We start from the raw sequence: 13,757 nt of genomic DNA, 5'->3' as shown, positions 1-13,757 counted from the left end.
ATTGGTTGTTTTTGTTCAGGCATAATGGATACTTCTAAATGCCATTAGGAGCAATAGAGGAGGCAGAGGAGCATGATTGTTCTTCCACAGATTATCTGTCTCATGAACAACTATCAAGATGCAAAAATATGACAGTTATGTTTATAAAAGTTACCAACTACAGCTTTAACAGTGAGACGATGCTCATATGTATATAAAAAGACTAAAGTTCATCACACATAAATAATTAAAAATGAAGTTTAGAAATGAGTCTTTGATTGACATGACAGAACAGACAGCAATAATAACAAAGTCAGTGAAAACAGCAAACAAACTGAAAACAATGTCACCCATCTCTCAGCTTATATTCAATCTTCTCCTCATCATATCACTTGCAGCTATCTCAGCTAAAACCATGTGTACACCCGGTCTTGAGTCTGCGTGAGCTGCTCACATTCTACCTCTGTGAGTCTACGTGTATGTGTGCGAAGTAGCGTTTTCCATATGCATTATATATAGATCCAGGCCCTGGTCCTTGTCGTTTCTATTACACTTATTAGCGCTGGTGTATGGTGCTGTGTAGAGAGATGCTAAGCTTCTTCAGCAGAGCAGATTTGACAATGAGTTTATTGAAACAAACCTAATTAGTCTGAAGAATAAACCCACCAGCTGCATCCCACAGCAGCCTCATCTGACACCTGTGGCACACACTGGATATACCGTAGAGCTGCACCAATCTAATGTCAGCGCTCTTTTTTTCCCTAATGTAAAATCTGTTAACCTCTCTGTATGGAAGTGATTAAATATGTGTAAGCTCACTTAAAGCTGTAGCTACACATAAATTCTGAACTACTATAAATTTTAATTGTAGCCTGAGGTCTTATGAAAACAACATAATGAAGTCAAAGCAGGAAATGGATGGACTGCAGCTGGACTACACTACACTGGAAATCAGCGCAGGAAGACAAACATTTTAATTGATGGGTTTGCCGATGAGGAAGGAGACAACTGGAGTGAATCAGAGAAGGTTTGACAAATGCTCTCAAGCAACCTGGGACTGGACAGTGTAAATATGTATACTGAGCATGCCCAGAGAATGATCCAGGAGGGGGGAAGCCCAGGAAAACTGGGGACAAAGCATCCTTTCCCCTGCCAAGAAATGAAAGGGCACGAACATCTGTATAAATGCCTTCTGGGAAGAAAGCTAAATAATAATAGTGTTTCTTCTATCTAGTCATTCTTAGTTTTTCAGGACTGACAGAATGTTGGAAAACCTTTCTGTGAGTAGTCTTCGCTGGCAGTTTTTCATACCCCAAAAATACGCACCCCCCAGTACAGTTTCAAACTCACCTGGGAGAAGTTGAGCCCATTGAGCGGATGGCACTGCTCCTCCACCTTCTCCACAGCCCCCGTCCTCTTCCTCATCCTCTCCGCCTCCTGGGCCAGGTACAAGTCCAGCACCGGCACCCCTCGCGTCTTAATATCTGCCTCGGTTAACGAATTCACCATCAGCATCACCCAAACGGGCCGCTTCCTCTCCCAGTTCCCAGCGATGGCGTTGAAGAGGTAGTCCGCGTAGAGCCCCTTCCCTCTCTGATCCGGGGTCATCCACGAAGGCATCATGAGTTTTACATACTCGAGGTGTCTTTTGAGTCTCCGGTAGATGTCTCTGGGTAAGACATCCTGCAGGTTCTCACCCTGAGGAAGCAGCTGGCAGCTGGTCAGGGCTGAGATGGTGTAAGGGTCGGTCAGGTCCAGCTCAAAGTAGACGATGTTGCTCTCCTGGAAGGCCTGCTTGGAGTTTTCAGGGATGAAGTCCCAGACACGTGTGTAGGGGACGTGGATTGTACCGTAGAAGTATGAGGGAGGGTCCCGTTTGATCGTCCACAGGAAGGAGTTTAGGTCAGTTTGCTGGGGGGAAGACAAGAAGAAATAAACAATTATTTTCAGTGCTGATTATTCTGTTGAATGTTTTCTGATTAATGGCTTCATAGATGCCCGAGGAGTTGTCTTCAAATTAGTGTGGTTACGATACCGAGATTCTAATTTCAGTACCTTGAAAAATAGCAATATTCCATACCATTTCAATACAAATAAAATTGACATTGAGGGCATACAAGTTCTTTTTTTTTTTTAAAGACAAATACACCACAAATTACTTTTCTTTTCTTGGTTGGCAGCATAGCAGGAAAGTGCAGCTGGTACCGAAATGTTGTGCTGCAGAAAATGAGTTTGTGTTTGAAATATTCAGAATCAATACGCGTATGCTTGTTTTGTTTTTTTGTGACCAATGTTTTAAGACCCAAAGAAATTCAATTTAAAGTGATATAAAAACTGAAAAGCAGTAAAATCCTCTCATTTAAAAAGCTGGGATCAGTGAATGTTTGCCATGTTTGATTATTAAGATTCCTGTTGCTTAATTTTCTTACATTTCAGCTGTACATATTCAAGTGATACACATATTGTGGAAAGAAAAGAAAAGATGACTAGTGGATTCACAAAAACATGCACCAACAACGGGCCTGTCTGACACCAGCCAGCAAAGCCACCACTTTGTCTGTGAGAGGTTGTTTATTAGACTGATAACAGACTGATAATGACTTATTAACAGGCCACTTAGGACCCAAGTGCCAAACTAACAATACACATGTCAGTGTTTGTCAGACTGTGAGCTCAGCATGTCCGGCCTTCCTGTTTCTGCTGGATCTGACCTGAAATGCTCTGAGTTTGAAGACACAATCAGAACTCACAAGTTAGACGACAGAAGTCATCAATAAAAGAGCGGTTAAGTAACCTGAATCAGTTGTAACATACAAGACAAAAGGACAGAGTACGTCTTGAACGGCTGCCATTTTTGCCAAATACACACATTTGGGTGGACAGTGTGTAAAGACCCGCATGTTACTCAAAGCCAATACACAAAACTAGAGCTGGACAATCAATTAATTCATTGATTAGTCGATTGACAGACAATGAATCATTAATATTCAATCAATTTCACTGCTACCATTATTATTATTATTATCATTATTAGTAGGATTTCTTTGGGTTTTGTGCTTTTGGTCAGAGTAAAAACAATATGAAGACGACACTGTGGGCTATGGGGACTTGTGATGGACATTTGAATCTGTTTTTCTATATTTTATGGGCTATAAATTCATAGATTAGTTTGAAAAGAAATGGTATAAATAATAAATCAATAATGAAAATAGTCAGAAGTTGCAGATCTATACAAAACATAAGGGGTTAAGTGGACAACGCTGATTTTGCCAGTGCAATAAACCTTATCAGCACAAAATGGGAACCACAAATTAGGCATGTTAACCACAAAGATGTGCTGCATATTGAGAAGTTGGACCAAATATTATGTCCCTGGTGTAGAGACAGTGGACAGTATGTCAAACAGCAACAACAGCTTTACTGACAAAATAAAAGTGGCAGCTGTGAGAGCTCCAGATAAGACATTATACTGGATATAACCAACCTTTGCACCTCTTACGCAGCGTAATTCCTCACTCATTTCACTTTCTAATGACTTACTTTCTTGTTCAGCTCGCAGTTGTCGGAGTCCTTCAACCTCCACTGGTCTGCCCGGACCAGTAGTATCACACAGGACTGAATGAATGCGCCCAAAGTGCCCCGCATCGTAGCTCTCTCCAAAGTGTGCACGGTAGCTCGTGTTCGCTTCGCAACGTGTTGCAGCCGACTATTCCCCAGAAAGCATGGATGGAAGTACCTACTTCCACAGAAGCTCCGGCTCCATGCGGTCGCGTAAAATGAGCTGACAAGTATCCGACAAACCGCCGGACAGAGTCATGCTGGCTGGAGCCCTGGACATGGACGCGCTGCTGCTGCTGCCGCCGCTGCTGTTTCACGTGTGTTTGAGACACGGAGAGAGGTGGTCACTGGAGTTTACGCAGGGTCACATCACCCTCTCACTGACTCATGTCCACACAGCTTTCTCTGCATTGCCTTGCAAAAGTTTGCGAGAGTTTATCCAAAACTTTGAGCGTCTCGAGGGTCAAACCAACAGGTCCGCGCACGCGTCAACGCACCTGGTGCCAAAACAGAGTAAATCTCTTGATTATTTTCCAAGTTATTTGGTTAGTGATGGTGAACCTGGTGTGAATGAAACTGCACCGACGACTTGCACTTTTAAACCCCAACTTCTCCGCGCACACACACACTGCTCTGTCTGCCTGCCAAGTCCTCACTGTTTGGATCCGCAACTCTCCCCCTCTCTCATGTGTGTGTGTGCGTGTGTGTGAGCATCTCTGTCGGGCAACCCCACTCTACCTACCCCCTGGGTTGCCTACACACCCCTCCCTCCATCTCTCCCTCACACACACACACAGCAGTAATCTGATTAAACATCACCCCGCCCGCCACACGTAAAGTCTCCTTATAATTCATGTCAATAAACAAGGTGTGGAAGCCTGCAGACCTTTAAGAGTCACAAAAGCCACAACCACAGCCAATATAATATATAAATATATTGATAAATACCCCAATTAATAATAGATTGCACTTTTAATTTCAGTGTCAGACTGATGAGGTCTCTTGTTGTCACCCAACAGGAGGCCTGCAGGCAATGGAGGGTGCCAGTGGAGATCCCGTGGATAGATTATCATGCCCTGCTAGTTAATGCCTGACAAACTGGAGACATTAACATGAGAAAAAGATCCGCAATAACAGCTTTGCTCTGGGTTACATCAGCACAGACATGGCAACCCCAGAACTTTTTAGGAAGATCTGCAGACTGCATGCTGCAGCTTGGAGTTTAATGACACTAAAACCATAAAGAGGAACTGTTGATTCCCATTTATGCTCCATGATAAAATGTGTTTGTAGCTTATAAATACTGATGTTTTAGTGGTAAATGGCTACTAAAAATACAGTTTTTGCAATATTAATTAAGTAAAGGAGTGAAAGGATCTGCATGTCTGAAAGTAATGCTCATCTGTGTGTTGGTGCTTGCATGTCTGTTTGTGCCAACATGCTGTTTATTGCTGTTGCATGTTGCTTTGCATGGCTTGATACTTTCTAATTGCTGTAGTTAATGCTGTCTTTATGCTGTCTTTGTCCTGTGGATTTTATCCTTTTATTGGTTTCAAAACATGTTGCCAAAGGACTCCAGCTGAAAATTAGCCAGCTGGCTAACACTGGCACATTTGCAGAAATGTTGATTAATGTGTGTTGTCCTTATACATAAAATTAAGTAAAGTAAGACTACTGGATTTGGGCTATGGTCTGTTTTTTGATAGGGTGAAAGGGGGAAGGAAAAAATATTCTGTTCATGATTTGTGGTTATTGATAATTACATTCTTGTTCAACATTGCCATTAGTTGCTAAGATATAAAACCACAGCTGGATGTGACACAAAAATGAATCAATCAAAATACACCAAAGTGCAAAAGCAGCTCTGTAATAATTTCAGTGTGCACACTTTTGGTCTTTTCCTTATCAGAAAACTCTCTAAACAGAATCCCTGCCCCTTTAACAGTCACTAAAGAGCTTATAAAGTCAATAATGTAACCTAAAATAGGCGGATTGTACTCACAAAGTACAAAGGTACAGGTGGGATCCGGCTAATTTGGATCTGGAAGCTGATCTATGCGCTCTGACTCTATGCTCCGCACCGCCAGACTCCTGGTTCACACGGGGGCAGCGAGCACATGTTGGTGTTGTCAGACGTCTGAGTAAATACAAACCGGGCTATTGATGCGTTGAAAGACTTCAGATTTTCATTGTTGAGACAAAGAACAGGCTGAAAAAGTCATGATGAGGCCAGGATGCCTGGCAAGACAGGAATCAGAAGTCCAAGACACAGCTGTGAACAGTCACTGATCGTATCAAATAACAGTTTAATCAATGTTTTAGCCTGGCAAGTTTACCCAAGTTACTGACATTAAATAAGACACTAGAATTAGACACAATATGTTCAGCCTATACATTTAAACTGTGTTTCTGACCATGTGTGTAAAAGGGACCTACATGTGTAATTTGGGCCCTGTTAAAGCTCCCCCTAGTGGACAAACTTATGCTTACCATGTCAGCTTCTCTCAGTCCTCTGTTTTGTCCAGCATTGATGCTGAAACAAGTCTGTGCTTTGTCAACACTGCGCCAGGTTCAGTCATGCCATTCATAGCCATTGTGGAATTTGAAACGCTGAAAGAGAAAATGGAGACACAGGCTGAAGATGAAAGTGAGGATGAAGGGCGTGAGGACAAAACACAGACAAGAGGAGAGAAGACAGAAGAGAAGCAGACGCGGTTACAGAATACAGACGTTGTGAGTGATGTCTCTCCAGCATCCTGAGCTGAAAACTTCAGGATGTGGCAGGTTCAGCCACACTGGTCTCAAAACGTCTGTCCTAAAATATGAGTCTAATTTAGTTTCAACTTATTGACCTTCCTCTGTGTTCACTCTGTTTCAATTCCAGATTGGAGTAAGATAAGGAACACCTGCTTACAGGGAGCACTACTCTTCTCAGAAGATCTCATCACAAGTTTTAAAAATGACTTCTGTCTCTTGCCAGTGTATCCAAGGTGCTGCCAGATCACAACGAAAGAGGCAAAAACAGTGATGGCCGTGTGCGTGTTTGCCCTCATCTTTGTTTATGTTATGCATCTGTGTAAAGGTAAAAAGCCCACCTGCAGCTGCTTCCTCTTTAATGTCCCAAAAAAGGTTGAGAGGCATCTGTGTGCAGCCTCAAACACACACACCTGTTCTGTATTTACATTATCTCCCCACTTAGCCCACAGAGGATATTCTATATAAATATTCATCCGACATACCTCATCCTCTCGAGCTCTGTGCAGCATTACTTTTGTCTGAGGTAAGACCTGTTAACTGCTGTTAACTGAAACCACATATTTTGGCTCTTGACTAAAACTACATGTGGGATCAGGACAAAGTGCGGGGGGTCACGCCTCCTGGGATAGTCAGGAAGCCACTAACCGGTGCATCACGGTGTCACATAGCAGAGCTGAATGTTTCCATAGCTTAAAAGCAGATGATGCAGCAGCATGTGTGGTAGATGGGTAAAGAAATGGCTGAGGTGACAAGTGTTTTTTGTCAGGTAACGAAAAATCTGTGTGATATTCTTCTTCTTTTATAGGGAAGGTTATGTCAAGAATATTTTGTTTTAAAGGGAGGATGAATTTAAGGTTTTACAACCCATTTGCTGTCATAAAAAGTCTACTTCTTGCTTTTTATATTTCTTTATCTGCATTTATTTTGACAGTTATGTATTTGCATGACCCTTCACATGCTGTGTAATGACCTGCAAAACTCACCCTGAAATTAACGGTGATCCGCAACCCACATCCCTCCAACACTTTAATGTATTTTAATGTATTATTTCTATTATTCTTTGAAAGCGGAGTCTGTTTGAAGCCTGTTCTAGACTTCAGTGACCCCTGTCAGTACCGATACTACAGTACATCTGTACATTTCCACTTTAAAGTGGCTCTGTTTGTGAAGATCAAACGGCGCTGGGGTCTACTGAGGGTTCCCGAGCAAACATCTGATTCTGCCTCTTTAGAGAGATCTTCAAAGGGATTTCAAAATATGGAAATGACCACATATGTTTCATTTTATGAAAGAGTGGGAGGTGGATGTATTTGATCCTGTCAGGTTAGCACCACAACTCTGTCAGTCTCTTTGGAACAGTGAAAGCATAAAACAGTGACAAATATCTTGGTCCGCAATAATAATAAATAGCAATAACCAAAGAGAGTAAATGTGTGTGTAAATAAGCTTGCAAGTACTTCCAGATTGCGTGGAAGTGCGTGTACTCGGTTTACACATCTCCGTTTTATAATCGTGAAACTGGACCGTAGAGGACACGACTGTCAGTAAGCACCCTGCTGGAAATATGTATCCATTCATTACACATGGCAAGAGAAGAGAAGCACACGGACAACTATGTAAGCCTTCCAGTAATACTCTGAGTTCGTATGACTCAGTCCATTTACAGATGGTCAGTCATATCGTCCACGGTCTACTTCCTTCACACCCCATTAAACTCTGATTGAAAAGACCTGGCACTAGTATCGGCCATTGAGTGTGCATGTGTGTCTGTGCTGTGTGTCTCACTGTCTGCATGCTCGCATCGTCTCTCTGTGTGAGTCGTTGGAGGGTTCAGGGTTGGTCAGAAGTGAGGCCGAGCCAAGAGAACTGTTATTGCGACATGAAGAGATGAAAATTTGCTCAAAAATATTCGTCTGTCATGTTTGCACAATGATTCTTAATTTCATTGTAATTCTAATGTTATTATTTGTGTGGGAGCCTACTGCTAAAGTTGGAAACCACTGTTCTATGCAGCAGAGTGTGAAGCGGTTAGAATGAGAGTCAGCACCGCCAAATCGGAGGCCATGGTTCTCTGCCGGAAACCGGTGCATTGCCCCCTCCAGGCTGGGAGAGAGAGTTCAAGTATCTCAGGGTCTTGTTCACGAGTGAGGGTAGAATGGAGCATGAGATGGATCGGCAGTTTGGCGCAGCGTCTTCAGGTCTCCTGAAGGCAAGGCTTTGGGTTCACTGGTCCATCTACGTTCCAACCCTCACCAATGGTCATGAGCTTTGGGTAGTGCCCGAAAGAATGAAGTTGCAGATACAAGTGGCCAAGTGTGGGGTGGCTGGGCTCAGGCTTAGAGATAGGGTAAGGAGCTCGGACATCTGGAGAGAGCTCGGAGTAGAGCTGTTGTGCCTTTGCGTCAAAAGGGGTCAAGTGAGGTGGTTCGAGCATCTGATCAGGATGCCTCCTGGGCACCTCTCGCAAGAGGTGTTCCTGGCATGTTCAACTGTAGGAGGCCCCAGGACAGACCCAGAACACACTGGAGGGATTACACATCTTGTCTGGCCTGGGGACGCCTTGGGGTCCCCAAGGAGGAGCTGGAAAGTGTTGCTGGGGTAAGGGACGTTTGGAGTACTTTGCTTGGCCCGCTGCCCCTGCAACCCGGCTTTGGATATGCGGTTGAAAATGGATGGATGGGGGCGTCGGTGGCTTAGTGGATAGATCAGGCGCCCCATGTACCCGGCTGCTGCCACAGCGGCCCGGGCTCGACTCCAGCCTATGGCCCTTTGCTGCATGTCACTCCCTCTCTCTCTCTGCCCTTCACGCACCCAAAAAAAAAAGAAAGAAAATGGATGGATGGATGGATGGATCTTTAACAGTTCAGCGCAGAACAGCATTTGTGTTTCACTTGTGTTTCTGGCTAAATTTGTGTTCCCTGATCCCTGAGTCATAAGAGGCAGCCCACCAGCTGCACTTGAATGATCTCAATAATCACCCTATACGACTGTGTCTATAGAGTGCTGCAGGAATGAGTCCTGAAACCAGGAAATGAGCTAGCATTTTTGCACTCCCTCTTTTTGAAGTCAGCGTTTTTTGTTTTTGTTTTTTTAAATAAGTTTTTGGTTAGATGCCTGAAATAAAAGTCTGTGGTTAACACAAGCTTAACTTTCATGTTTATCCCACTTTCATGTTTATCCCACTCGTAAAATTTTGAATGCCTTTAGGTGTCCTATAAATGGTGGTTGCTAACGTGGCTGAGTGAGACTACAGAACATCATCACGCCCAACACAGCTTGTTGTGGTTGCGACATGAAGTCATGGGACAGAGGTGTCATTCTTTTATAGCCTAACATTAGATTTTTACATTATATACACTTCAAAAACCATAACAGTGGGGTTCATTTGTGACGATTATCTTGCTGATCAAAATGTGTAAGTATCGTAAACCTTTGTTTGCCACAGAGCTTATTTTCTGCAACAAAAAAAAAGTCACACCTGTAGCACTCTATAGGTTCAAAGAAAACTGTAAATCTCACAGATGTCTTCTGGCATCTTCTGCCTACCTTAATGTCCATGGAAGCAGTCGAAGCAGAACGCACCTCCACCTGGAAGACACTCACACGTTTGTTAGTGCATTCAATCAGATATGATGACTGTAAAAGCAGATACCAGACAGTTTCTGTTGATGTTGGCATCATATTGACTATATACCTGCTGGACTTGAAGTTCCATGTTTTAGACACATAACATTACAGAAAAAGTTCACTAACAATGTGCATTTTTACAAAATAGATGTATAAAACTGGCAGAAAACCAAAATCTAAGTGTCTGACGTCGCATGGTGAAGCTCTTTTATCAGATGGCATCCTGCCAAAGGACGTTCAGGTAATCCCCCACAGCCAAAACAGAGACTCAGACATTTTATTCTTCATGTAAAGCAACTGAGTTACCTTGTATGAAATGTGTTATACAGGTAAATCTTGATCTATGTAATCTCAGTAAATTTCCTGTTTCTGAGTGTAGCATGGAGTCAGAGACATTGTGGTGGTTATAAAATGCTGATGTGGATTTCCAAAGTTATTCTAACATCATCACTACCAGTCGTTTACGCACAAAAAGGAGATGTGACCTTTGAAATGATAATCTGACTTGACAACACCAATTATTTTTAATGTTGTTTTTGTGCTGCTTACAGTAATCCCATCTATTCTAATCTGAGATTTCCCATCACAAGCAAACAAACCTTCCAGATAACTCAGCTTCACCAGGTTTTACGCACTGACCGTCTCCTTTTAGCAGGGATGCAAACCACATGATTGCTGTTTTTGATATTCACAACACATTCAATTATCCGCTTCGTGTAAACATCTTTAGTTTAAGATTTCAAAAACAAACATGACATTAACTCCAAATGACACACAGACACAGAGAAGGCATGACTGCACGGTTAGTTGTGATGGAAGTGGTTGTGTGACTGAGCCTTTAGTCACAGCATCAAAGCAAAAATGGTGTTCATGGTAAAAAGGTTTTACTGGAAATCCAGGGTGTCCTGGCGGCTCTGTGGGCAGACACGCATACCACCACGTATGCTGGAACCAAAGGTCTGCTCCCAGCTCATGTACTTAATTACCCACAACCCCCCACCACCACGACCACTCTCCTGTTTCCTCTCTCTTTACTAGGAAACATCTTTCTCAGGTGTCACTGACTCATCTCCAAGGACATTCCACAAGCCCAGTAAATTAACAGGTTCAATATATCTGTCAATATTAGTTTATGGCAGATCAGTATCAGAATGTATTTTGGCCAATAAGTATCAATAAATGTCAGGACAGAAATGTCAAAAATAGTTTTGAAGTAATTTAGAAACAGTGTCTCCATTACATAGTTTGTAAACTAGAGATCACAGACAAGTTTATTTTTAGAAGTGAAAAAATGTCCTGCTCAGTCACTCTTTAATAATGAAATTTAAGGGAACCCTATCAAAAGTGTTGTTTACATTATGCCTTAATGTCATAGACGATCTAAAATAATGGACGCAGCTACTGTGACGTCATCCATTGGCTTGTGGACTGCAGTTTTAAAGCCTAAATTTTGGCATTTCAGCAGCTGCGTCTTGATTTTTTGGAGCCAAAAGTGACCATATTTGGACAAGAGGCAGGAGCTGTGGAGGAGTGAGGGGTGGATCTGACTCATTGACTGTTGACCATGAATGTATTAAGAGACTTGGAGACAATGTTGGAGGCGGGACACTGTTCATTCCTATGAAAGTTGCTCAGAGGTGCATGAAGCCAAAGAAGCATTTGTGCAGTATAAAATCACCTGGATAATCTGCACTGCTTCCGCATCACTTGGCCCATAGAGCAAGAGCACTAGAGACTTCCACTGGCCAAGCTGGCCACTTCCAGTTTAGCGCCTCGCTAACTTGATTTGGGATAAAATGATTTAATGTTGGGTCTTTCATAGACTTTCCAAATGTTATCAGACCAAACGGATCAAATGCTCACAATGAAACAAGTGATTTTGCAGGGGTGGTGACGCTCAATAATGTCAGTCTATGGTTAAAAGTCTTTTGAGGCCAATGGCATCACGTGACGGACACGGCAGGTGTAATTGCACTGTTTGGCCACTACCAACATTGGCTTCAAAGCATGGGGCACTGCCTGGGGGCCTTGTGGTGACACCCCTCACACAGCCTGTCACGAAAGCGGCCCACCCCGAAATATGCATAACTTTAAGCCTTAATAAAATGTAAACAAGTGAGTTATAATAATTCACCCCCCATACAGTTGTCAGGAATGTTGAAATTAGCTACAGAGAACAAAACCATTTTTTGTACGAGGCTGTAATGTTTATTTCTGCTGTAAAGTTGGGATGGGAATTGACTCGCTTTAAGAGCCAGCCTCTAGTGGCCATTAGAGGAAGTGCAGTTTTGGCCTCTTTCACACTGGCTCTATTTTTCAAATATCAATGTCAGCATTAGTTTCAAATATGAAGTATCAGGCTATAGACGAGATGCAAAAAGTGCAATGTAGTGGGTAAATATTTGTTTAATGTGTTAAATACAACAGGTATTTTAGTGTGTAGGTCCAATAAAAAAAAATCAGCCTTTTGGAACAATATTTATGATTGTAATGACTGTAAACAAAAAATGGCATTCAAAAGTTCAACAGCTGAAAGCTAAATGCTAAGCCGACAATTTTCATACTGATTTTAAGTTTAATTCTGCATATAAAATAAATTTCATTGTTTGTCTTTCACTTTTAAAATTCGGTCCTGGTGCAAAATTACAGAGAGGAAAGATGATCAATGTCCTAATGTACACTACAAAAAACCATATGATACAAACATACAAAAACAACCATTAATAACCATTTTTTTTAATAAAAACTGTTACTGTGTGTTAGTGTCAGGAGATTAAAGAGGGTAGTACACATGAATACAACTGTGCCCTCTCTGTTAGTTTGTATCACACCACATAGTGATGAACTGAAGACTCTACATGCCATTATATTTTATGACATCCAAGTGTATCAAAAACTCGATTACGCTGTACAAAGTTATCTCTGCAGATTCACAATCTGCTCCAATGTGGATTATATTTCTTTGTTGATTGATATATTTGGCATCAAATCACAAACACTAAACATGACCAGTTTCGTTCATCCGATTTACCGAAAACAAAATCCAGTTGAAATCTATCCTGTTGCTTTTCCAAAGATTGTCTCCAGTTGAAGTCAAAAGTTGGTCTTGAGTTGTTTATTGCTCCGAGCCAGTGTTAGGTAAAGAAAAATAATAATTATCTTTCCTACTATTATCATTCCAACTCCACCCTCAACTTCCAGCCCGTTCCAAGTCGACTCTTTCTCCCTCTCTGATGTGCAGCGTGCATGCGTATTCAGATCATTAGGTTTCATAATGACATGCTTAAATTGATGTCTCAGTTATCTGTCCCTGCCAGAGGCTTCAACGTGCTCAAAACCAACATTTTTTTGGGCCTACACTTCCTAAAATAAAATAAGAAGTTGAAATAGAGGTCTGATATTGATCTTGACTGGGACCTTTACTGCTGCATGTGTGTTTCCAACTCTGTCTTGCTTTTATTTTATTGATTATCTGCTAAAATATTCCTAATATCAATTATTTTTTATTGTCATTATTTTTGATGAAGTCCACTGCACTAATCAGGGCTTAACAGTAAGGGTTGCAAGGTTGCCATTAGCAACCATTTTGAGAAAGTGGTAAGCAATTCTTGGCCTATGGTTGCTATCAACGGCAGCCACTTTTTAAGATACTAAAAAGAGGAACAGCAAGAAATGCACCCCAAAATAAATAATTCAGTATTTGTTGCATTATCTATTCATTCACTATCCGTATCCGTTTATGTTATTCAGGGTCATGGTGGGGCTGGAGCTAATCCCAGCTGACTATTTGTTGCTATTGTGATATTTAAATATTGCTATTACAGTCAGAAACAGAA

General features: G+C 41.9%; 1 protein-coding gene across 1 annotated transcript; it reads right to left on the bottom strand.

Annotated features, from left to right (window-relative positions):
• Nucleotides 1-1,284: 1,284 nt before the first annotated feature.
• Nucleotides 1,285-4,245, bottom strand: LOC126395969 (metalloprotease TIKI1-like). The gene is made up of 2 exons (XM_050053771.1): nt 3,520-4,245; nt 1,285-1,890 (listed from the first exon to the last, which is right to left on the bottom strand). The coding sequence occupies exons 1-2, from the start codon at nt 3,622-3,624 to the stop codon at nt 1,285-1,287; spliced, it is 711 nt and encodes a 236-aa protein (XP_049909728.1). The 5' UTR covers nt 3,625-4,245.
• Between the last annotated feature and the right edge of the window lie 9,512 nt (nt 4,246-13,757).

Source organism: Epinephelus moara, chromosome 9 (assembly GCF_006386435.1).
Source record: "Epinephelus moara isolate mb chromosome 9, YSFRI_EMoa_1.0, whole genome shotgun sequence".
Taxonomy (NCBI): Eukaryota; Metazoa; Chordata; class Actinopteri; order Perciformes; family Serranidae; genus Epinephelus; species Epinephelus moara.
This window is presented reverse-complemented; position numbering and strand designations above follow the sequence as displayed.

Excerpts from the sequence above, each read along its gene's own strand:
- LOC126395969 (XM_050053771.1), bottom strand. The coding sequence starts at position 3,624 with ATGCGGGGCACTTTGGGCGCATTCATTCAGTCCTGTGTGATACTACTG. Across the intron at positions 1,891-3,519 it reads ACTGCGAGCTGAACAAGAAA|CAAACTGACCTAAACTCCTT; the intron begins GTAAGTCATTAG and ends TCTTCCCCCCAG.